This window comes from Phoxinus phoxinus, assembly GCF_949152265.1.
Source record: "Phoxinus phoxinus genome assembly, chromosome: 1".
In the NCBI taxonomy this organism is placed as follows: domain Eukaryota; kingdom Metazoa; phylum Chordata; class Actinopteri; order Cypriniformes; family Leuciscidae; genus Phoxinus; species Phoxinus phoxinus.
This window is the reverse complement of record NC_136876.1, coordinates 29,904,985-29,931,279: the sequence shown is the minus strand read 5'-3', so window position 1 is coordinate 29,931,279 and position 26,295 is coordinate 29,904,985. Positions and strand designations below refer to the sequence as shown.

General features: G+C 37.6%; 1 protein-coding gene across 15 annotated transcripts in view; it reads left to right on the top strand.

The window, feature by feature from the left end:
• ighd (immunoglobulin heavy constant delta) overlaps window positions 1-26,295 on the top strand; it is a 353,545-nt gene that overhangs the window by 70,884 nt on the left and 256,366 nt on the right. For 2 of the 15 annotated variants that reach the window (XM_079618582.1, XM_079618589.1), the window contains exons 1-2: window positions 13,407-13,537; window positions 13,614-13,920. The exons of 8 other annotated variants lie outside the window; for them this stretch is intronic. In XM_079618582.1, coding sequence (XP_079474708.1) covers window positions 13,495-13,537; window positions 13,614-13,920 — 350 coding nt within the window. In that variant the 5' untranslated portion in view covers window positions 13,407-13,494. Of the gene's footprint in view, window positions 1-13,406; window positions 13,538-13,613; window positions 13,921-17,379; window positions 17,452-17,593; window positions 17,899-20,142; window positions 20,251-20,328; window positions 20,636-23,868; window positions 23,939-24,044; window positions 24,350-26,295 lie in introns of those variants that run through there. 5 more of the 15 variants (XM_079618585.1, XM_079618579.1, XM_079618584.1 and 2 more) reach the window with 3 other exon arrangements.

Genomic DNA, 26,295 nt, shown 5'->3' with positions numbered 1-26,295 from the left:
TCGTATTTTCACACTTTATTAATGGTCAATTTATCATATCTAAATTATGTATTACATTATTTACAAACCAGTTATTTAGGAGTTGTCAGTGGTTCATAAGATAATTTAGAAAGTGTAAGTAAATGATTAATGAACTATTTAAATGTACATGTATACATCTTATTATTTAGACATATAGTTACTCGTGTGTTAATGTTAATGCTTTATTAAAAGCATTCCTACTGTAATTCATGATTAATTCAGGTAGTTTTATAACATTTAGCATAGCTGTCAATTTACAATTTTTGTGAGCTCATCTAAAGTGAGGACTATTTATGCCCTGTAAAGCTTTTACAAAGTAGATTTAAGGCTCAGGTATCTTCCCTGCTGTTTTCTAATGTTTTAAAGTTAGTACTGAGGTAGTTGACACTGTGAAATATTTTATTACATTATTATTGTTTTATAAAAATGTATTTGTTGTATTTTGGCACTCCTTAAATCCAGTGTTGGCACTGGTGCATTTTTATTCAGCAATGTTTACACTGTACATTCATTTATTTTTACATCAGATTGCAGAGGCTTAGTTTCATCGTACTGCACAGTTATGTTTTTTGGTGTAGAGGATTTTTTTTCTATGACATTTAAGAGGTTTATTTTCATTTTATATCAAGTTACCAGTTGTAAAGTTTATTTTTTTTATCTTCAAATAAATACGTATATGTTCTTTATATTTGTTGTTCTTTGTTTGTTTCCTTTTTCTGTTTAGAAGATAACTGAGCCTTAAATCTCCTTTGTAAAAGCTTTACAAGGCATAAATAGTCCTCACTTTAGATGAGCCCACAAACATAATTGTTACCGAAGTATTTTTTTATGGTTTAAGAAAGATTAGGTACAAATAACTCTTTAACAGGTAACAACTGCACATATTCACTTGCAATAGATTGATACAATATATAAATATTATGTTTATGGCTTACTGTCTTGTTGATACCTATCCCGATGAGTCTTAAAAAAGATCCTTTGTTTTACATTTTAAATTAAACTCACTTCCTCTCTTCCATATGTTCAATTGGTCTACATTTTTAAAAGCTAATATGTAACCATTGACCACAAAATCATTTTGATTTATACATCACCTGAAAGCTGAATAAATAAGCTTTCCATTGATGTATGGTTTGTTAGGATAGAACAATATTTGGCCGAGATACAACTATTCCACAATCTCAGGGTGCAAAAAAACGCCTTTAAAAGCCTTTAAAGTTCTCCATTGATGTTCGAGATTGTGCTGCATCCACTCACAAAAATAAATGTTTTATATATTTACAGTAGGAAATTTACAAAATATCTTAATTGAATTTTATCTGTACTTAATATCTTAATGATTTTTGGCATAAAATAAAAATCTATAATTTTGACCCATACAATGTATTGTTGGCTATTGCCACAAATATACCCGTGCGACGACATGTGACTGGTTTTGTGATCCGGGGTCACATGTGTTAGATGTTTTCTTAGGATAAAATTTGTCAGAAGTAGCAAGATATTTACACCATAAATATGAATAAACACATGTGTATCTTGCTTCTCTTTGAGACTTTATTTTATACATCAAAAATATGATGTCAGGCAAATAAATTTGCATCATTGTTTATAATTATTATACGAACTATCGACATATACATTTTTACATAAATGCAAATCTCCGCCCTTCTCTCGTTATGTAAACACATAATAAAGGCTCTTAGTGTTTTACAGAGCCACAGTGAAATACAACCAGAATCATGTACTGCTTTTCAATACTGCTGTTTTTGGCAACTGCACCCTGTGAGTATCTTCAGCTCAACACAAAAAAATTATACACAGAAAATGGAGCTCAATTTGTATTACTGATATAATGCTTTAATGATTGTAGGTCTTTTCTGTATTGAGCTGAATCAGCCTCCTGCTATGGTAGTAAAACCAGGGGAAACGTTCACCATTGCCTGTAAGATCACTGGATATTCAGCCTCAGGCGGTGGCTACACAAACTGGATACGACATTCAAGTGGAAAACCGATGGAGTGGATTGGCTGGTTCTATAGTTCCAGTAGCAATGGTGTCAAAGATTCACTGAAAACTAAGATCAAGTTCTCTGCTGAATCCTCCAGCAATGCAGTCATTTTAACAGGACAACACTTCAGCACTGAGGACACAGCTGTGTATTATTGTGCTCGCAACACACTGTGCCACAAACTGCCACAGAACCTGCACAAGAACCTGTCTCTTCAATAAACACATTTTCAATAAAACAGTTTATTTGTTGACATAAAACCTTTCAGAATTTTTGTAGTATTCAACAGCTTATGAAAAAAGACCTAATTTTGTGTGTCAAAGTCAAATAAATAAAACATTTTGCACACGTAGGTCAAGTGATGTAGGCTATTGCGTGCATAAATCAGTTATCTATTAGTGTTTGGTAACACTTTAGAGTAATTTTCCATCATTAATGAATAACTACAAAGGAACAAATGAGTAATGCACTATTAACATTCAAGTAACTATTAACTAACAAGAAACAGATCTGATTAACGCGTAAGTAATCATGCTCAGATGAATGAGGTATTATTAGCTGATCAGTAACTACTTTTTTTTCATACCTTCTGGAGAACTACTGTATACAGGTTCATAATTAATAGTAATAATACATAATGTATAATTAATTCTAAAGTGAAGATCATGGTTATAGTAATGACTCAATTGTTACCAAATCCATCGGAAGGAATTACTATCCAAAAACGTACAAAAACCTCAAAAGCTCACAATGACTTAAGTAATTAGGAGTTATAATGCTTTTTACTTTAAAATACAAATCCAGGCTGTTTCCAAATATGATTGTTGATAAATGACCTAGTTTTTGTAAAGAAAACATCAAATGAAATATTTAAGGCTCTTTATTTAGTCATTTTGGAGTTTGACATACTTTTTATTTCCTTTAAATGGAAAAAGCAGCCAGAATAATCACATTTTATGTTACACAGAAGAGAGTAAGTAATACGTGACAACATGAGATTGAATGATATGAGAGTGAGTAAATAATGACAGAATTTTCCTTTATTTGGTGAACTATCCCTTTAATATTCACCCTGTAAACACATGGTGGAACTGTACCCAATACTCAATGCAAATTCTCCAGTATTTATATACCCAGCACATCCTTGGCTGTGAATATTTATTGTGCTCCCACGAAGCAGAGAAGAAGAACAACTCCTGAAATCATGTTTTGTCTGTCTGTACTCCTAATGTCTGTCATGCCTTGTGAGTACAATTCTTAAAGGTTTTTAGAGCAGAATTAAACTGTTCAACATTGATACAACCATAATGACCACAAAAAGTCCATTTCAAAATTAACATAATTGTGCTTAATTTACAGATGTGTGCAGCACTGTGGAACACAACCAACCAAGCTCAATTTCGGTAAAACCTGGAGAATCTTTTACCATTTCCTGTAAAGTATCAGGCTATGCTCTCAGTGATGGCTCCAAGGCACCTTCCTGGATTAGACAAGCTCAGGGGAAGATCCTTGAATTCATTGGTATGATCCATGCTGGTGGTAGCATAGACTACAAGGATTCACTGAAAAATAAGTTTACCATCTCCAGAGATACATCTACAAGCACAGTATATCTTAAAGGACAAAATCTGCAATTTGAGGACACGGCTGTGTATTATTGTGTTCGGTATACAGGCACTGTGATGAATACCAGTTTACTGCTCCTGCAAAAAACATCTGCACAAACACTTAACATGCATGACTAGTTTGGAAGTTGAATGCCATAGACCTTAATCATCAGACACGTTAAGGACTCTTTACTGTTGAAAACAAACTGTGGAAATAATTATTTTAATTATTTAAATAAAATGATTTCTTTATTATATATATATATATATATGATTATGACACCAAACCATGTTTATTATTCATTTATTTGCTTTTAATTTAAAATCAATTGAAGACGCCAGGGCTGCGTTTCCCGAAAACCTTCTTAACGCGTCGTTCTTAAGTTATACCTTAAGCTGTATACTTATCGTTAATACGTGTTTCCCGAAAACTTTCTTACTCACTTAAAAATGTTGGGTTAAAAATAACCCAACGGGTGGTATTGCACCTTCCCAACTGTGGGTTATTTTAACCCAATGCATTGTTAAATATTTAAATAGTTAAATATTTATTTTTTATTTATGACCTTATTTTAATAAATAAAATACACATTGTTTTCAAATACAGATAGTTTATTTGTATAAAACAATATGTTTCAACAAATATATTTTTTAATTACAAACTATATATTGGGGAGTCTAGCATTTAATGTAAATATATTGTGTACATAAATTCAAAATACACAAGTGTACATAAAACACACATAATAAATTCAAAACCTACGTAAATATGTACAAACAGTACACATTCAAAACCTACACAAAAATGTACATAGAGTACAAATACATAAAATACTGTATATACAACAGCACACAAAAATTCAAAATGAACACTAAATTTAAAAGATTTTAAATACATTCTGCTGAAATGAACAAAATGACTTGGAAAAAAAGATTAGTTCATTTTTATGAACGAGATTCAAAGATCCGAGTCAGCAAAATGATCCGAACTTCCCACTACTACTGTACAGTAGCTTTCGGCAGTCTGTAAAATATTACCTCAGATTTCTTGTCAAATCTATTTGTACAAATAAATCGAAAAGCTCTTTCCCATTTTTGATGTATTTTGAGTGTTTGTTGAGGTGGTGTGTGTCTCATGAACCCCTCGACTTGGCTGTGAGGACTTATTGCTTTCTTTTGCCACTCAATCATTGTCAGTCATCAGACAGCTCAGATTCTACTGAAATTCACCTTTGGCTAAGCCCCGCCCCCCTTAGTTATTGTTGCTACCTCCGACAACTTCATCTGGGCTCTGGTTTGGTATCAACATGGCTTATATGCTGTGACAGCTCTTCCTGCTGAAATTTTATCAAACTTTTATAAAGCAGCAAATAAAGTGTCCAATAGAAGTAGGCAAAAGTGTCTGCAGTGTGCGTTTGAAGGCTTTATTCAAGACAAACGGTGAAACGCAAGCAACAACAAGGCATCCAAATAGAGGCAAAAGCATAACGGTCACAGTCAAAAAATGAACCACCGCATATCCTAATCGAGACGGAGGTTGTGACTCACAATATCAGGAGAAACACTGTTCATGCAAAGCTGGGTAGGTCTCTATTCACTTCTATAATCGTTATTATTTACAAAGCAAACGAACTACGCGAGTATAAAGCTGTATTTATTAGCAGCGTGTGCTAGCGTATCAACAATTAGGGCAGAGAACCGAAATCATAAATCTAAACCAGCATAAAACTGTCTAACTATAACTTCACAGTAAGGTTAAAAGCTAAATGTATCTTAGAGCACAAAAGTGAGCTTGTTGATCCTTGAGGGGTTTCGCTGACTGAGGACGTCCACACAGTTTAATCCAAAAACGACACTTGTCAGTATTTAACTTCGGTTTTGGGAAGGGGAAAAAACGGACATCCCCCTCCAACCTCTCTGGGAAACGCGTATCTGTGTTACAAATGCCCCCGGCACAACGTTTAACCATATTTTTTATAAAACGACAACGTAATAGCCTGCCGAGACCAAAAATATGAGCCGCCTGCGTTGAAGTCAATGGAGCGCCGTGAAAAAGTGTCGGACCCTCTGTGGGAGCTCGTTCTTGGCTGCGCTGTGATTGGTCAATCTACATTCTAGGGCGTGGCTTAGCCAAAGGCGAATTAAAACATACTGTATTAAAATGAGGGAAGACAGCTGAAAAAACCAAACAAACATAAGTAATTAACTGTACCTGTTACGGCGTCTAGTGAGATCCCCAGTACTCAGCCTCGAGCCCCTTCCCCTGAGTACTAATTATGCATACTAGCCTCCTCGTATGCATCATTGGTGCTCTGATCACCTTCCACCTGTGTGTAATGAACTCTGAGCTCAAGCCTATATCTAGCTTGTTAATTCAGCGCTCTTTGCGAAGTATTGTCTCATTCCCTTGTTACATGTCTGAGCCTTCTCTGGATATACCGCTGTTATTCTGATATACTGATCCTGGATTTGAACTAACCTCTCTGATTGTGTGCAGCCTGCCTTTTGAACCCCCGCCTGTGACCTGACTCTGATACTCTCCGCCAGCCCTGAACTTCTGCCTAACTCTGACCTGTATGCTTGCTGCCAACCCCGGACTCACGCCTGGTTTTCTTCTACACTGCTTGCTGCTGTTTTGAGTTCCCTTATTACTACTTTTATGTTATTAATAAATTGTTGCACATGGATCTGTCTCTGCCTCCTGGTTCACAACAGTACCTGTATCTGTAGTAGTCCCAGCACTGCACATTTGGTATCTCTAATCAAGACCAGTGCCAGATAAGGAAGATATCCAAAATGTGTACTATTGTACACTGTCCAGGACCAGAGCTGAGAACCATTGTCATCCAGCAGCGTAAAACTTCAATTTAGGCTAGTGGCCTCTTGCTATCAGTTCAGCTGGCCTTAACATGCCATTAAAACAAATGGTTTGAGAAGTGCGAGATTAAGCTGCTTCTTTTCCCCTTATACTGCTGAAGGCGAGCTTGCACCTTGGCTTGTCTAAAGTGTTTATTCTCTGCTACTGGTTCCCTCCCGGAACCTCTTTTATTCTGCCTACAGCCTGGTTTGCCTACCAGGTGGACCATGTGCTCCCCTCACCGAGAGTCACTATGAGCACGCGGACTCCTGAGTCTGGTCAGACGGTCGTAGGCCTCTCGCGAGGCCTCCCAGTTAGATCTGTCCTCAGGCCTTCACAGGGCTCCTCAGTGTTTTGAAACTCAAACACTAGATCCGTGGATCGAGTAGAGAAACTCCCCTCGCTGGCAAGGGTTGGAAAGCACTATGCTGAGTCATATAGTAGAGATTTCCTCCTACTGATACGTGATTGTTTATCTACGGATCATGCAGCTGTAGTAAACTCCATACCGAACTTCCTGAGGACTAACCCGAAGAAATGGACTGTACGGACAAAGCGCAAACGAGGATCAAAAGCGGGCACTCGGCGAAGATTAAAGTAACACTAAGTAGCTTTTCAACCTTCATAATATATTTCCAAGACCCTTGTGATGGTACATCGACTTAAAATAAGTTAAATGACACGTCTGCCATAGCCTGACGTGGTCTGTATCGCTTTTACTGGCACTATGTAACTTCGGGTTTCGGGTCGGAACCCGTGCACAAAAAGAACTACAAAATTCGAGTGCTTTACGGCATACGTCACTCCCCCCACCACTTCCTCAAATTCGGACGCTTTTGTAAGCGTAAATCATGCATCATACTAACAATTTACCTTACACTAAAAGAGTAAGGGAAAAGTACATCACGCAAAACATAAGGTAACGGGTGGATCTGATGTATACTGGGGTGATTACAGACAGAACCCAGCTTATTTTTGGTTAAGAAACCCCTTAAATCAACAAAATAAACAAGCAATCATACATGTATAAACTTAAAATAATTGTACATTAACGAAAAGTTCACAATACTCAGGTTCAACAACGTGTATTGACAGATATATAAGGTTTATACACGTCGGGCAACACAGAGTTATTCAGCGCTGGAGGCGCGGCCGCGCTCCGATATAGGCTACATCAAACAAACATTGCAACTCAATTCCACGCACATTTAAACCCCAGAAACCCAATGTCCCAGCAGATCAAATACTCAGTCAATCAAACATAAATTGTCCGGACTGAACTAGATGTCCTCCGCGAAGAGAAGGGAAAAACAAAACAAAACAAAAAGATACCGGGCGAAGCGTGGCGAGACGCCGCAGTCAACACATTTCCTCCATGAACTCACGCAACCTCGCCACAGTCTGTTTAGCCGCCGGGATGCTGTAGTAGTCCATAAAAACCCGCGTATAATCCACAAAAAGTCAGTTGAATTCCTCAGGCCACCTTTACACAGAGCCCGCTAAACAGCCAGGCTGCGGTAGGCTAAATTATTTACGACAGCGCTAATGGACAATTCAGCTTCCAACCAGTAGGGCGACCGCAGAGGAAATGTTACTTGGTGTTACTTTAAGGAAATTGAAAAACAAACTCTCTCTGCCCGTTACGCTGCTCATTAACGCCCAGTCCCTAAAATCGAAAACTGACGAGCTGACTGCAAATATCCGCTACCTGCATGAGTACCGTAGTGCCTGTGTCATGGCTATCACAGAGACATGGTTGGACAGCGGCATCACATCCAGCGAGGTGGGACCCCTCGGTTTCTCTGTGTTCAGAACTGACCGGGACACTACAATCACGAAGAAGACCCGCGGGGGCGGGGTCTGCCTACTCATCCGGGACGAGTGGTGTCGCACAGTGGTGGTGAGAGAGAGTTTGTGTACTCCTGATATTGAACTGCTGTGTGTCTCTCTTCGTCCCTTTTATCTGCCCAGAGAGTTCCCTCAGATATTTTTTACTGTCGTATATATTCACCCAAAGGCAAATTTCGACAGATCACTTGACATTATTTTTAATTTCTCCCACAAGCTTGATCTACTGTCTCCGGATGCTCCTAAGTTTATTTTAGGAGATTTTAATAATTGTCCTGTGAAAAAGTGCTTACGGTGTGTTATATTATCAGTATGTCAACTGTCCCTCCCGGAAAAATAAGTTTTTAGACCTATGCTATGGAACTGTCAAAGACGCTTACTCGTCATCATTGCTTCCACCACTAGGGGCATCTGACCACAATGTGGTTTATCTCCGACCTACATATCAGAGGCTCCTGCAAAGGGAGAAGCCCCAAGAACATTCAGTTCAAGTATGGAATAATGACAGTATTATGGCCCTGCAGGGTTGTTTTGATTGCACAAATTGGGACATTTTTAAATGCCTTGATATAAATTAACAAGTGGAAACAATATCTGAATACATCAATTTTTGTGTAGATTCAGTCATTCCCATAAAAATCATTAAAGTATTTCCAAACGACAAGCCCTGGATCTCCAATAAATTAAAGCATTTCATAATTGAAAAGAAAAAATCATGCAGGAATCAGGATGATATAGCCAAAAGGGACATTCAAAGACAGATTAAAAGACAAATAAAGCTGGATAAGTACAGGTACAGACAGAAGATTGAGGCAACCTTGGTGTCAGGCAACTCTCGTGAGGCATGGCAGGGGATTAAGACCATGACCAATGTCCCCCACAAGGGCAGGGGGAATCCTTCCCTGATTATGCATGGAGGTGAGGGACTGGAAAGGGCAAACCAGCTTAATGCCTTCTTCTGTCGTTTTGAGAGCGACAGCGGTGCTGATGCAGTGCTGCCCCCTCCATCCTCTGCTTCTGCATCTGTATTAAATATCAGACAACTGGATGTCTTTCACTTTTTTAGACGTTGTAATTCACGGAAAAGCCCTGGCCCTGACAAAATCTGTGGCAATATCCTGAGGCACTGTGCAGAACAGTTAGCACCTGTGTTCACTGACATTTTTAACTCTTCTCTTAATCTCTGGAAAGTCCCCATCCTGTGGAAAACATCTACCATTGTACCTGTGCCAAAACTGGCAAGACCCACAGAGTTAAATGAATTCAGACCAATTGCATTGACATCATTAGTCATGAAGTGCCTGGAACGCCTGGTTAAGCGGTACATTATATCACAAACCCACCATCTTATAGAGCTCTTTCGTTCTGCATTTAGTGAGAATTGTAGTCGCACCTGTACGAAAAAAAGTAGGCCTACGTTACCAGTCTGGAGCACTGCTTCAGCTGTGACAGACCATCACTTAAGTCCCTTTAATACATTTGCTATAACAAATACCGTAAAACAGTCGTAATGCTAGATAGTGATTTCAGACTAGGCCTAACGTTATTTAGTTTATTGTAGTAGGTAATTGGTTGTACATCTCTAAACGGTTTCGCTAGTATAATGTTTTAATAAATAAAATATGTAGGCTAGGCTATCGGCTATTTGTTACGAACTGCTCCGAGACGAGGTTTTAGATCCAAACGCAGCTTTATTGTATGGGGCAATCCAGAGGCGTAATCCAATGTACAGGCAAGGATCATACACAGACAGGCAGTCAAACAAAAAACAAACAAACAAACAAAACAGGCAGGGACCAGAGGCAAGAGAGTAATCCAGGGACCAGAGGCAAGAGAGTAATCCAGGGACCAGAGAATGATATCCAAAAACCAAATGACAAGAAACCAGGGAAAACGCTCGGAATTGCAGTGAAACACTAGACAAGACTTCGCGGTGAGTGAATGAAATGACATGGTATAAATAGACAGACTAACAGGATGATGAGACAGGTGAATGCAATCAGTGAATGAGGTACAGGTGAATGTGATCAATGATAAGTGATGATGAGTCCGGGGAGTGAGTATGGGAAATGTAGTTTGTGAGTGATAGTCTTATGTGGAGTGCCCTCTGGTGGCTCTCAAGGGCACTCCAGCTGGTGACCGTTACACTATTATAGTTTGGATTATTTTTTATAATATCCCACGAGTCAGGTATGTTGAAAACGTGCGACGTTACCTGCCGCTGTCCGTGGTGATGGTGCTGAATTTGATGATATCGACGGCTCGAGAATCAATTATTCTCTTGTGCGAATGAGAAAGCGGTGTTCTTTATAAAATAAGCAATTCAGAAATAGTTGAAATTGCATTTATTAGTAAGAAGGTATATCTTAAGCAGTTTCCTAAGGTATGGTTCGGGGAACACGCCTACAAATGGTAGCCTATACCTTTAGTTAAACTATACCTTTAGAGTCTTCGTAGCGCGCTAAGAGAAAACGTTATCGTGAAATCCAGCCCAGAATAATATATACACATCAAGTGATCCATTATATATATCTGACTCAGTAATATTATGCCCTTATTCAAATTCAGTACATCCCAAACTGAATATTTAATATTTTTTAATTGAATAATATTAACTGAATAATTAAAATTGTATATGTAAATTAATCTTCCTTTAGAACCTTCATAATAAGTTCTGTATCCCTGTACAGCTCAGTACAATTCAGTACAACCATATGGAGCATAACATTTTGGGATTTACATTACTGTTGCTGGCTTCTCAATGTATTATTCCAGTCTTTATCGCTCATAATATAATGGTTTATTTTTTTATCTGAATTTACACACATTTATCATGTTTTATTTCGCAGATTGCTGGTGTCAGACACTGAAGTCTGAAGCTGTAGTCATTAAACCTGGAGAATCCCATAAACTGACATGTACTGCCTCTGATATGGACATTGATAATATTAATGATACTGCATGGCTTGGACAGAAGTATGGAAAAGAGTTGGAATGGCTGGCATTAATCAGATATGATAGCCAGTGTATATATATATATATATATATATATATATTACTCTCAGTCTGTTCAGGGACATTCACCATCTCCAGAGACAACACTAGGAAGCAGATGTAACTGCAGATGTATAATGTGAAAAACAAAGACACTGCTGTATAATATTGTTCCCGAGAGACACAGTGACTAAAATGACTGCAGCACTGTGCACCAAAACTGCCAAGACAGTAAGAGAGATATTTTCACATTTAATAATGATTGATGAACTATTAAAAAGCATTTCTGCAGATTTTATTATTTTAAAAAGAACATTTCAGCAAAGCTTGTTATTCTGTTGTTTGGTGATGTTTTTAACATTATAAAAGTGAATAGCACTCTAGAGTCTGTTTTAACAACATACATTGCAGAGGCTACGGGACTCTGCCCATTACTAAAACACTCTCACCAGAACACGTCACTGTTTATCTGTTTGAAGAAACTCAGATTAAGTTACATGCACGTACCAGCTGTAACGAAAAAAATAATAATTTTATATCAAGAGGTGGTACTATTGCCCATGAAATGAACCTCAATGGCCTCAAGCTCCACAGATTCCACAGTATTTGCTATCAGGATTTCAATGCAAATTAGCTGATGTCTGTTACATATTTAAACAACTGTTGACTGGAGAACTCATCACTAGTTCAGCCCTTGATATAAATCATGTTCACTTTGTATCTGTTGTTGTTGCTGGCCACAGTGTCTGGTAAGTATATTCCCTGGACAAAATAAACTATTTTCTTAATGTAAATAAATACATGATCCAAATTATTTATAAAAATGTTTTGTTTATCCACAGGTATTGACTCTCAGATTGTGCTCACGCAGTCTGAACAGTCAGTAGTTGTGGCTCCAGGTGGTTCCCACAAACTGACCTGTGCATGTAGTGGATTCACTCTTAGTGGCGCTTACATGCACTGGATCCGCCAGGCACCTGGAAAAGGACTGGAATGGATTATTTATTATTATTCAGATTCTGCTAAGAGCTCAGCTCAGTCAGTCCAGGGAAGGTTCACAGCAACTAAGGACAGCTCTAATTTGTATCTGCGCATGAATCAGCTGAAGACTGAAGACACTGCAGTGTATTACTGTGCAAGAGACACTGTGGAAACACTAATACAGGCAGCTGTTCAAAAACTCATGAGAAATGAGGTGGACATGTTTGTTACACTGAAAAAGTGGAAGAGCCTCTGAAGTGACACAAAGTGTTTTGAATGCACATACATTAAATACAAAAACCTGTAAATATTAAAATTATTCTTTATTTTTAATCATAATGACTAGTCTGTTTCCCACATTATATGTCTCAGTATGAAGTATATTTGTTCAGTTTAGCATACATTCCCTTATTTTAAGAATGGACTGGATTCTTTTTTCTAATAATCCTTCTACCACAAAACGTCATTATATTTACTAATACATGGTGTCAAGATGGAGCTTATTTATATAAAAAAGATTAAGATATGATTTTTAAAATGATTAAAACGTTTAAATTAACATGCACCATGATGCACTAATTGTACCTGTAACTCCAGCAACCTTGATAAACTGCAAACTCAGCCTACAAGGCAGATACACGTGGAATCACAACCACTTCATGAAACTACTTATGCCCTAACTGACACACCAATGTTATACTAATCCGGAAAGGAGAAGAAACAACAGCAATATGCAAAGAAACAAACATTCATTCTAACCTTGAAATTACTGAATGTCCAAAAACAATTTATCTTTCCACCATAGATTGTAACCACCAACCCCAAGCCAGACTTGGTGCTCTGGTTGCATCTCTGAAACATTGACTCAATAACAAATAACACACCAATAGATTACAGAAAGAAGTTGTTTGCTGTTAAAGTAATGTAACTTATCTCACTTATCAAATGTTGGTCAAGATTTTTTCCCTTGTCTACTGTAATAATTAACAGATTACTGCATTAAACTACGGTGTAAGTCTGTAAACCTCCAAAGATGCAAATGATTTTGTGGGAAGGGTCAACGTCTCCCAGACTCTTGAAAGATTGTGTTATAAGCTGAACTTTCAGTCAGTGCATGTGTTCAGTGACTAAACAGCTTCAGTGTAACCATAACTATTTTACTGCCTTTTTCTGTTGCAATGGAGATGCTACTATATGGACTCCTACTGATGATTATTGCATGTGAGCACCTCCCATTTGCAGTAGATTATTATTTTATTGTTCTAATCCATCTAACATTAATTTCTCTGTTGTTCAGGTGTTAGTGGTCAGTCTTTGAGTTCCTCAGATTCTGTGGTGAAAAGACCAGGAGAATCAGTCACTCTGTCCTGCGGTGTCTCTGGAATCTCAATGAGCATCAACTGGATGCACTGGATCCGTCAGAAACCAGGGAGAGGACTGGAGTGGATTGGATACATAGACACTGGCACTGGCACTACTTTTGCTCAGTCTCTACAGGGCCAGTTCTCCATCACCAAAGACACCAGTAAAAGCATGCTGTATTTAGAGGTGAAAAGCCTGAAGACTGAAGACACAGCTGTTTATTACTGTGCAAGAGATTCACAGTAAGACAAAAGACTGCAGGGCTGAACAAAAACTGTTCATGTCTCTGAGGGCTCAAGATAATTTTTCAGGACACTTTCCCAAAATAAAACAAGCTACTTTTAAATTTAACACTAGATCTACCAAGGCAGCCATTTTGACGGTTTAACATGTTTGCAATGTAATAACTTTGTTGAAATAAAACTTCAAAACTTTAACCTTGTAACTAGGACCCTGACTTTTCCTAAATGTGCCTATATTTTATTCTATCATTGTTATTTTATTAAAATTACAAGAAACAAAAGAGTTGAGTATTTGATAATGGCCATCATACTGACCGTATGCATTACAGACCGTGTATCATTTGCTCCCTTTTGCCAATTGCAGAGAAACTGAATGCAAGAAAAACAAAACAAAGGACACTTGTGACAAATGTCATAAGGTTGTGTGTGGGAGCTGCACATGGAAGGTAGAGATTACCTGTGTTGACTGTAAGTAACTGATCCACAAGCGTCAGTGAAATTGATGCACACTGTTTGCCCCCAAAACAATCCAAGTTAGCCCGCTTAGTGGAGAATACTTTCATAATGATTTACAACATGATATTTTCATTGTAATTTTACAGCATGATATTTTTGCTCACTAAAACAAATAAATCAGTTTGTTTTCTCGCAGTTTATTATTTTCATATTGTTTTCCCGTGACGGTCAGAATGACTGTTTTGGCTAGTTTGGGGCATATGCTAGTTTCATATATGCCCATAAAGGTTTTACCTATGCATTACACCTGAGACCCGCAGTGATGGATTAATTGACAGCTGCTGTCAGACTCGCTTTGCAACAGAGCGGTCATTTGAAGTCGAGGACCTGAAGTGGAGGATGTTAAATTGTCTGTGGAGATCATTGACTTAAAAAAGTTGTTTTGGTGTTTAGTTACCCTTTAACTTGTGCAGCGATTGGTGGGAACAAATACACCTCTATTAATACTGTAGTGTCCTTTAAGCTGTAGTGACACCCAATACATTTCTCAATGCAATAACTTACATTTCACGGACATATTCTCCATCTGTAAATGTTAGAAAATTAAGCAAATATTTTAATTTTTCTGTCAGGAGTGGACGGGCTGAAAGAAGATATCTGAAAGCTAAACTTACATGTACATGAACGAGCGCCACCCCGCGTGCATGCGCGCCACCGAGAGGGAGCGCAATAGAATAGGAGCGCTATAATTCTGACTAAAATATACATAGGCCTATATTTTGCTAAATATATTTGGTTTTGAATATTTGTTGTTGTTGTTGTTGGTGAACATAAATTATATAAGTAGAATGTCAAACCTACAAGTGTATTTTTATGATAGCAGTTTTTTTTTTTTTTTTTTTTTTTAAAGTTTAGTGAGTTTAACATTATTTTGTTTTTAGATTGTAATGTTACAATGTTAGAATGTAATGTAATTTGGTTATTCACTATGTTTGTTTTCATAGCCTTCATATGAACATTGTTTGTTGGACAATATTGGCCAGGATGTGAAAACATTAATTAAATTAAATATTTTTTTTTTTTAAATTCAAATAGAAAAAAAAAATAGAAAAAAAATTTAAGCAGTAATGATACATTATTATCACTGTTAAATTGTTATTTAACAATTAGCCTACATTCAGTCCTGCATTAAATTTGTTTGCGCCCCCCAAAATTGTTTTAGCATCATATGCTTCTAGAATAGTGGTGTGGGGTACGTGCGTATTATACGTGGTGGTGTGGGGTATGTGCGTATCATACGCTTCTAGAATTAGTGGTGTGGGGTACGTGTGTGTATTATACGCTGTAGGGTTAGTGGTAGTGTGGGGTATGTGCATATCATACGCTTCTAGAATTAGTGGTGTGGGGTACGTGCGTATTATACGTGGTGGTGTGGGGTATGTGCGTATCATATGCTTCTAGAATTAGTGGTGTGGGGTACGTGTGTGTATTATACGCTGTAGGGTTATAGTGTGGGGTACGTGCGTATCATACGCTTCTAGAATTAGTGGTGTGGGGTACGTGCGTATTATACGTGGTGGTGTGGGGTATGTGCGTATCATACGCTTCTAGAATTAGTGGTGTGGGGTACGTGCGTATTATACGTGGTGGTGTGGGGTATGTGCGTATCATATGCTTCTAGAATTAGTGGTGTCGGGTACGTGTGTGTATTATACGCTGTAGGGTTAGTGGTAGTGTGGGGTACGTGCGTATCATACGCTTCTAGAATTAGTGGTGTCGGGTACGTGTGTGTATTATACGCTGTAGGATTAGTGGTGGTGTGGGGTACGTGCGTATCATACGCTTCTAGAATTAGTGGTGTGGGTATATGTGCGTATTATACACGAGATGAAACAATGATTATAAACAAGATGAAGATGATTATAAACACTGAAACAAAGGCATGGCATGAAACTCAAAACAAAAGCATGGCATGAAACTCAAAACAAAAGCATGAACAAGGACATGACGCTTACCAACAGGGCAGGGAAACAATACTTGACAAGGAACAAGGCAAACATGAGGGTAACAAATACACAAGGCTATAAATGACAAGAGAAGGTACACCTGTGAAAATAATCAAGTCAATCAACCAATGACAACACAGAACACATGGCAGGATCACACGAGGGCCAGGGAACACGACAAGACATGAAACATGACTGACTTGAAACATGACCGAAACATGACCAAAACAAGACGTGACAATTATTGTGCTCGCTATACACTGTGCCACAAACTGCCACATACCTGCACAAGAACTCTTCAGTGATGACTTTTTCAATATTTTTTTTTATTTGTTGGCATAATATTAAACTTTTCAGAGTTCATTTGTGTAGATTATAATGTCAAATGACAAAATACATAAGTTTGTATGTCAATAAATAAATGTGTTTGACACAGAATAGGTCAGGTGATGTTAGTCTTTTTAAATCAGTTTTCTTTCAGTGTCTTTACAGTACAATCATCTGCTAAATGGAAAGTAATAAAGTTAAAGTTAAAAGGTAACACTTTACAATAAGGTTCATTAGTTAACCTTAGTTAATGTATTACCTAACAAGAGCTAACCATGAGCTCTTACATTTGTTACTTGTTAATCTGTGTTAACGTTAGTTAATAAAGATACAGCTGTTCATTGTTTGTTCGTGTTAGTTCACAGTTAACTAATGTTAACAAGATTTTAATAAAGTATTAGTAAATGTTGAAATTAACATTAACAAAGATTAATAAATGTTGTATAAGTGCAGTTCATTATTAGTTCATGCTAACTAATGTTAAATATTGTGAAGTGCTACCATTAAAAATAATTCAGACACCAGAAGGGTGCACCCTTTCTCATTAAATGAATAACTGGTGATTGTGATTAACCAGTTTTGTTTGAACACACCTCTCAGTTGAGTTTGCATTGATATATTTACTCATGCATGGACTAACAGTCATATTTCCTATTTAAACAACTAGTAAATGAGTGTTCAATCTGAAGAGGAAAAACAATGTTCTCCCTAAAGCTCGTTCTGCTGTTGGCAATTGCACACAGTGAGTGTTGTTTATATTTTAAAATTCTGAAGGAGTTAAGGTTTGTTTTGTTTTAGGAAGTTTAAGAAGGTGAAATGTAAAACCCAATTTAATCAGTACTGTGATTCTGTGTAAAGCATTTTCTTTTTGTTGGTCTCTGTAGGTATTGACTCTCAGGTTGTGCTCACACAGTCTGAACAGTCAGTAGTTGTGGCTCCAGGTGGTTCCCTCAAACTGACCTGTGCATGTAGTGGATTCACTCTTAGTGACTATAGGATGCACTGGATCCGCCAGGCACCTGGAAAAGGACTGGAATGGATCTTGCACTATTATTCTGATTCTAACAAAGGCTCAGCTCAGTCAGTCCAGGGCAGGTTCACAGCAACTAAGGACAGCTCTAATTTGTATCTGCACATGAATCAGCTGAAGACTGAAGACTCTGCAGTGTATTACTGTGCAAGAGACACTGTGGAAACACTAATACAGGCAGCTGTTCAAAAACTCATGAGAAATGAGGTGGACATGGTTGAGTTGCACTGAACAAAGGGAAGAGCCTCTGAAGTGACATAAGCCTGTCTGAAGTGTTTTGAATATTAAATACAAAAACATGTTAATATTAATGATTCCTTATTTCAAATCATATTTGCTTAACTGAGTAAATCAATACTGACTAGTCTGTTTCCAACAGTATGTCAAGTCAAGTCATGTAACCTTCATTTATATAGCGCTTTTAACAATAGATTGTTTCAAAGCAGCTTTACAGTGCTAATAGGAAATTAAAGTAACAGATATTGTTTTGGCTTTACAGCAACTCTAGACTAAAGTTATTGTCCAGCTAAAGTTAGTTTGGTAACACTTTATTTCGATAGTCCACTTTAGACATTCTACTAACTATAAGTAACTTTGCAGCTACATGCCAACTAACTGTCATTAGATTATTAGTAGACTGTCTTCTTAATATCTGCTAACAATTTATTTTGTTGGTCCCCTAACAGATATTCTGACTATAAGTAACTTGGCAACTACAAGTCAACTTATTCTACTAACCCGAACCCTAACACCTTACCCCAACCTAACAGTCTACTAACAGTATACTACACTCTACTAATACTATAAGTTACTTAGTTAGTAGAATGTCTAAAGTGGACTATCGAAATAAAGTGTAACCGTTAGTTTTGATCGATTGATTCACTTCCGTTGCAAAGATCATTAGTTATAAACTTATGGCCGCTAACACGATCTCGTTCTAACAGAAAACACTCAACGTGCTCCGGCCCGCTCATCCGCACAAAAAACAGTGTCTGGTAGCTCGACAACGCAAACCTTGAAATAGATTCAAGGTGCAAGCCTTGAACATTTTTTGGTAAAGCAAGTCGTGATTCTCGCGAGATTTGGCAGGGCGCCACCTCTCAAACCTGCATTGCTGGGGCTTTTTTCTGAGGCTTCAGATCACCTCATTTGTGATCGCTTCTCAGGACGGCCACTGACTATCACACGAACAAATAACAACTGTTTCACAATCACACTCTAATCTCTAGTCAGATGCACTCAAACCATTGATACATTGATGCACAATAAAATAAATAAATATCAGAGAATATTGAAATTGATTTCCAGGCCAGGAAAAATAATAATAATGGATCTAAATGAAATACTTTATCAGCATACGGCAATCTTTGTTGTATTCCAAGTAGCCTGTATGTATGGTTGAGATTGTGAGTTTACAAGTAAAGCTAATAGAACTAGAGCGACCCTCCCTCCTCCTGTCTCCTGAGTTCTTCTACCACTAGCTGTCTCTTCTGCAATGATGTTGCTTTATGCCACAGAGGAGTTTTTGGGATGAGTCCGAACCGTAATTTAATAATAATTTCAAAATAAAAGAATCATACAAATTTTATATTTTTATTTATTGCCCTGGTGTTGTTTAACCTAACAAATATATTCCACAAGACAAAACAACATAATTTATATTAATACCCCATTTTTTAAAAAAAGTCTGTAGAAATAGGGTACAATGTATTGTATAAATATGAAGGGATTTTCCGGAATGTGTTTTTTTTTTCTCTACAGGTGTTTTACCTGTATTTTGAATTACAGTACATTTTCAATGTATGCTTAAGTTGTAATAGTCTTGTAAGTATTATAAATTACTTGTAATAGTCATTTCCTGGATGTCTTGCACATTCTTTGCTTATTAAGAAAAAAAATTCAACCTTTGAATGGGGCGATTTTTGTGTAAATCCAATTATTATTTTGTCTTTTGGACTTTATGTAAACATCGGTTATGTGAATAAGCTTCACCAGCGCAGAACTAAATAATAATCATATATAACTACAAATTATGATCCCTCTTATTTATTATTCCAAATGCATAATTAAAATCTGAAATGAGAAATATGAATCATTCTCTCAGAGCCTTCCTGACACGGTCTCCTTTCCAATGAATGCCTCTGGTATCAAAGCAATAAATAAAAGTCCTTCCTGAGCTAAAAACTGGACTGCTGAAAATAGGACGTATTTGGTCATTATCAAATATTTATCATTTATCAAATACAAGTTAATATTTTCTCCCTTATTTACTGTAAAAACAGTCAGATATTCAGACATTAAACTACAGTGTTAGTTTTCAAACCTCCAAAGATGCAAATTATTTTGTGGGAAGGTTCAACGTCTCCCAGACTCTTGAAATATTGTGTTATAAGCATGTGACCAGAGACAAACACAGCTGCAGTGTAACCTATAACTGTTTTACTGCCTTTTAGTTTGACAATTTTTCTATTGTAATGGAGATGCTATATGGACTATTGATGATTATTACATGTGAGAAACTCTCATTTGTAGTAGATTATCATTTTATTGTTCTTAATCATATAACATGATTTTTCCTCTGTTGTTCAGGTGTTAGTGGTCAGTCTTTGAGCTCCTCAGATTCTGTGGTGAAAAGACCAGGAGAATCAGTCACTCTGTCCTGCGGTGTCTCTGGATTCTCAGTGGGCAGCTACAACATGCACTGGATCCGTCAGAAACCAGGGAGAGGACTGGAGTGGATCGGGTGGACTGACACTGGCACTGGCACTGCTTTTGCTCAGTCTCTACAGGGCCAGTTCTCCATCACCAAAGACACCAGCAAAAACATGCTGTATTTAGAGGTGAAAAGCCTGAAGACTGAAGACACAGCTGTTTATTACTGTGCAAGACAGTCACAGTAAGACAAAAGACTGCAGGGCTGAACAAAAACTATTCATGTCTCTGAGGGCCCAAGAGCACTTGTTACTTTTGTAACAAGCCACTTAATTGATTTTTACTTTATTAAAATATTGATTTAAATCCTTAACTACTTCTTCGTGGAGGTCTTTCTAAATGAACAAGAAGCACTATAAGCATACCCGAATTCATGCAACAACAAAACAACAACAAAAAACATTCACAAATTAAAATGCAGTTGAGTTCTATGGCATTCCAATCTGTGATTTTTTTAACAACTGGAAAGTTAAATGTTACCTTCACATTATTGAATATCTTTAAATGCTGATCTTTTGAGCAGGTTTTCAGACAGAAATCATACAACAAGTAAAGAAGCATCTTTAGGAAAAGATATAAACATTTTTGTAAAAATTCATAATTAGCTCTTATGTCTTTAAATTAAATAAGAACAAAAATATGTTGAAAGGCAGACATGGTTACAGAGGTTATTAAGGTTACAGAAAATAGAAACATACCTTTAGAGGGCAGCCTATGCAAACTTTTTCCTTCTCCCTTTTAAGCCCCCACTGTATTCATTAATAGACCATTCTTCATTTGTGACTTTCCTGCATCTGGTTACTTATTACATAACATGGTAATGGATTTGTGTCTAAACTGTTTATCTTTGTGTTTGCTCTTACAGAATTTGAGAATTGCTTCTGAAAACCTGTTGACAATCAGACTTATTCATGTGAACTGTTTTTCAATCTGTTGGTGTCAAGGCAGTACTTTTGGTTGTCTTGTTTTATTTATTTTCATATAAAAGCAACAGAACTTAAATAATATCCAATGAATTAATAACAAAACACATGAGTGTGAATCACACAATATTGCCTTTGATCTCATAGGTGTCTGATCCACTATTTGTGCAATACAAGACGTGAGAACAAAGGCTCAATGGTGGAGAAGGGCTGATCTGTTTGCCTGTATACATTCAACTACTGCACACTGAACTCTACAACTTCGCTACAGTCCTTTATTCACTTTCACATAAACAACACAACATCACATCTGTTTCTAATAGAACTCAGATGAGGTTGCATGCTCCTGCGCCTGCTTTGAAAATAATCACATTTATTCATGCTGCAGAAGGACATTGTTATATCCATATCAAGATGTGGCACTATTGTTCATGAAATGAACCTCAAATAAATAAAGTGATTTGCTCCCTAAGAAACTCTAAAAGCAAAGATGCTTCTCATCAGGACACAATGTTTATTAAAAAACATTCAGCGACTCTAACCCCCCCTATTGCCCATTTAGTAAACCTCTCAATTACTCATAGCTTCTTTCCTATAGACTGGAAACAAGCGATTGTAATTCCTATCTTTAAAGCTGGCGACCGTCAAGTAGTCAGTAATTACAGACCCATTAGCTTATTACCAGTAATTTCCAAGGTTGCTGAAAAAGTGGTCATAAACCAACTTACAGATCACATTAACAGCTGCAACCCCGGTCTAAATTCAGTCCAGTTTGGATTCAGAAAACTTCACTCCACAGAAACAGCAGTTCTGTACCTAACAGAGCAAATCAGATCTGCTCTTGATAAAGGAGGAGTTGTTGGAGCTGTGTTTTTGGACCTAAGTAAGGCCTTTGACACAGTTAATCATAATGTCCTTATGTCCAAACTCATTAGCTTCAACCTTTCGTCCAATACACTTGCATGGATTTCGTCTTACCTATCCAATAGAAGGCAGTGTGTAAAAATCAATGACACGTGCTCCAGCTATTTGGGGTGCACAACGGGTGTACCTCAAGGATCTGTGTTAGGTCCACTACTTTTTAGTCTGTACATTAATGACCTACCTCAGCACTGTCACGACGTAGAGGTACAACTCTATGCCGATGATACAGTCTTGTACACCCATGCAAAATCAGCTCAACAAGCTGCAGCTAAACTAACCCACGCCTTGGTTGGAGTGGCCGAGTGGTTAGATCACTCCTGCCTTACCTTGAATATAGGTAAGACGAAAGGTATGTTCTTCTCCAAAACCAAATTAAACATCTCAGACGTAAACATCTGCTTTAAAGGTGAACCGATTGAGACTGTTACTGAAATTAAATATCTTGGAGTATTGCTTGATTCAAACTTGACCTTCAAAAAACACATAAAAAAAATGACGACAATTATTAAATACAATTTGGCAAATTATAGACAGATTAGATCCTCTCTATCAATAGAGGCTGCTAAGATATTTTTACATGCCCTTATTTTCTCACACATCGCATACTGTATCACCTGTTGGGGGCAGGCTAGTCAAACAACAATTAGGCCCTTAGAATCCCTGTACAAACAGGGCCTGAAAATTCTTGACAAAAAGCCACTCCGGCACCATCACTGTGACATACTACATAAGTACAATCTATTAACTTTTAACAATTTTAGGATATTCTCAAATTTATGCACAGTTTACAAAATCTTAAAAGGTCTGGCCCCCACCTGCTTGCGTGAGTTTGTCTGTTACCGTGGCTCTGTGAGGACCACTAGAATGGTTTCCGCACATAGCTGCACTGTGCCTTTTCGCTATTCAGCATTTGGCCAGGCAGCTTTTTCTATCAAAGCTGTGACACAATGGAACACAATTCCAGATAATATAAAATCTTGTGACTTGTTTGGGGCCTTTAAAGATAATTTAAAAAAACATCTAAAACTTTCACAACAATGCATCCATTAACTTGTCAGTGGGTAATTTTCCTTAGTTACATTTCCTCATTACATGCAGGGTTGACGTAAGGGTCGAGAAAGGGTTGTGTCTGGGCATACCACTGTATGTTGTGATTATAGAGTGTGTGTGGGTGTGTGTGCGTGTGTGCGTGCGTGTGTGTGTGTGTTTGTGTGTGCGTGCTAGTGAAGGGCATCAAATACATTCTATATGTTCTTGAATAATGTTTGATGTCTTTTGTTTGATATGCCACATATTTTTGAATAATGTTTATATTTTAACCTGTGCTGTATGTATTTATGCTGCATGTATTTGTTATTTATTTGTACACAGGGACTGCAGATGTAAATTAGCCTAAGGCTAACTCTGGTGTAATGCATCAAATGTTTACATTTATGTTTTTAATTACACATGGTCCCTTCTAAATAAAATATCAATCAATCAATCAATCAATCAATGGCCACAGGATCTATTTCTATGCAAATTAGCTGATGTCTGTTACATATTTAAACAACTGGTGACTGGAGAACTCATCACTAGTTCAGCCTTGATATAAATCATGTTCACTTTATATCTGTTGCTGTTGCTGTCCGCAGTGTCTGGTAAGTATGTTCCCTGAACCAAAAAAAACAAAAAACAAAAAAACATTTTCTTATTGTAAATAAATACTTTATCCTAATTATATGTACAATTTTTGTTTATCCACAGGTATTGACTCTCAGGTTGTGCTCACGCAGTCTGAACAGTCAGTAGTTGTGGCTCCAGGTGGTTCCCTCAAACTGACCTGTGCATGTAGTGGATTCACTCTTAGTGACTATACGATGCACTGGATCCGCCAGGCACCTGGAAAAGGACTGGAATGGATTATTTATTATTATTCAGATTCTTCTAAGAGCTCAGCTCAGTCAGTCCAGGGCAGGTTCACAGCAACTAAGGACAGCTCTAATTTCTATCTGCACATGAATCAGCTGAAGACTGAAGACTCTGCAGTGTATTACTGTGCAAGAGACACTGTGGAAACACTAATACAGGCAGCTGTTCAAAAACTCATGAGAAATGAGGTGGACATGGTTGAGTTGCACTGAAAAAAGGGATGAGCCTCTGAAGTGACATAAGCCTGTCTGAAGTGTTTTGAATGTATTAAATACAAAAACCTGTTAATATTAAAATGATTCCTTATTTTTAATCATAATGACGTCTGTTTTTCACAGTATGTCTTAGTACGTACAGTAAGTATCTGTTCTGTTCAGCATACATTCCCTTATATTAATAATGGACTGGATTATTTTTTTCTATCACATAACATCATTAATTCAACTAATACATGGGTATTGTCAGGATGGAGGTTATAAAAAAAAATAAAAAAAAAGATTACGATATAACTTAAAGTGTGTATGTCAGGTTAAATTTTTAATTATGATTAACACAAAATAGTTCGGGGAAATACACGTTTGACAAGTTGAAGTATTGTTTTGTATGTTTTTCGATACCTAAAGGCAGAATATAAGATGAAAAAGTTCGTTATTTTCAGTCCTCACTTAGAACTGCCCATCCCCCCAAACGAATCGTTTGACGTCATAACAGGGAGACGTCTCCCCAGCTCGCTGAGTTGTGTTGATAATTGTACGAGTGATAAAGCGAGATAATTAGTTATTAGGACATTTATTTAGTTATTTAAGTTAGGTAGTTAGTATACACAGGCGTATTTTCACGATGGTGAATTACTGCGTTTGTGCTGGGTGCAAAAACACCGTTAAAACTGGTCACAGAGTCCACTGTGTTCCGTGCCTGGGTCAACTTTGTTCGGACCAAACGCGCTGACTTCAGTGCTGCTTCGGTCATTTGCAGCGCCCATTTCACTGAGAAGGACTACGCGGTTGGAGATCTCATGAGTTATAAAATGGGATTTAAAACCCGAGTGAGACTGGTAGCTGATGCGGTGCCTACACTGAAGCAGTCGATCGCGCCCGCGCCTCTCTCTCTCTCTCTCTCTCTCTCTCTCTCTCTCTCTCTCTCTCTCTCTCTCTCTCTCTCTCTCTCTCTCTCTCTCTCTCTCTCTCTCACACACACACCAACATATTCCAGCATTGCAATCTTGACACAGCAGGCTGTTCATTATAGCCACGGAGCTTCAGAGCTAAGGCGGAGCTACAGATTAGGTGTCCCTAAATAACCCGCGTATAACAGTAAGCCAACCCAGATAGCAAACTGACATCGAATCAATGTGGAAACAACGTTTCTCGTGACATTGAAACAACATCGTTTTGCTCATCGAATTAACATTGAATCAACGTCAGACACGCCATTCAACCGCATTTCAATGTTGAATCAATGTTTTATTTTTGGTGTAATAACGTTCTGAAGTTGATTCAACGTTGAAATTTGATTGATGATTGATACTAACCTTTACAACTAAAAATCAACGTTGAATCGACATCGGTCTGCTATCTGGGAACGTTAGTTCCGCATGAATTAATTTGCACGCGAGTTTTATTTATTTTTATACCGTGTATTCTAAGTGTATATTCATGCACGAACCGTGACGCCCGTACCGTTTCGGTTCAATACGAATACATGTACCGTTCCACCGCTAAGTTATGCCTATACTACCAGACACCTGACCAACTCTCCACTGCTTCTCTTCACACCAGATATTTATGTTTCTTCGATAGGAATTATTTACATTTCTGTTTGGCTCCTCATCTGTCTCCCGCCTGGGAGGCTCAAAATTGTATGGCTGTGGGCCATCGTATAGGTTTGAGGGGGATTTTGGATCTCCTCAGACTCAAAAAAAAAAAAAAAAAAAAAAACTTGTAACATGCAAATTAGCCCCGCCTCCACTCAATCACTCACACCAGCTCAGAGATCCACTCAGTCAACTTAAACGCTGCACAATGGCAAGTGGAAGTACTGGTTTAATTCAGCCATATATGTTTGAACCAGAAACTGATTCAGAAAA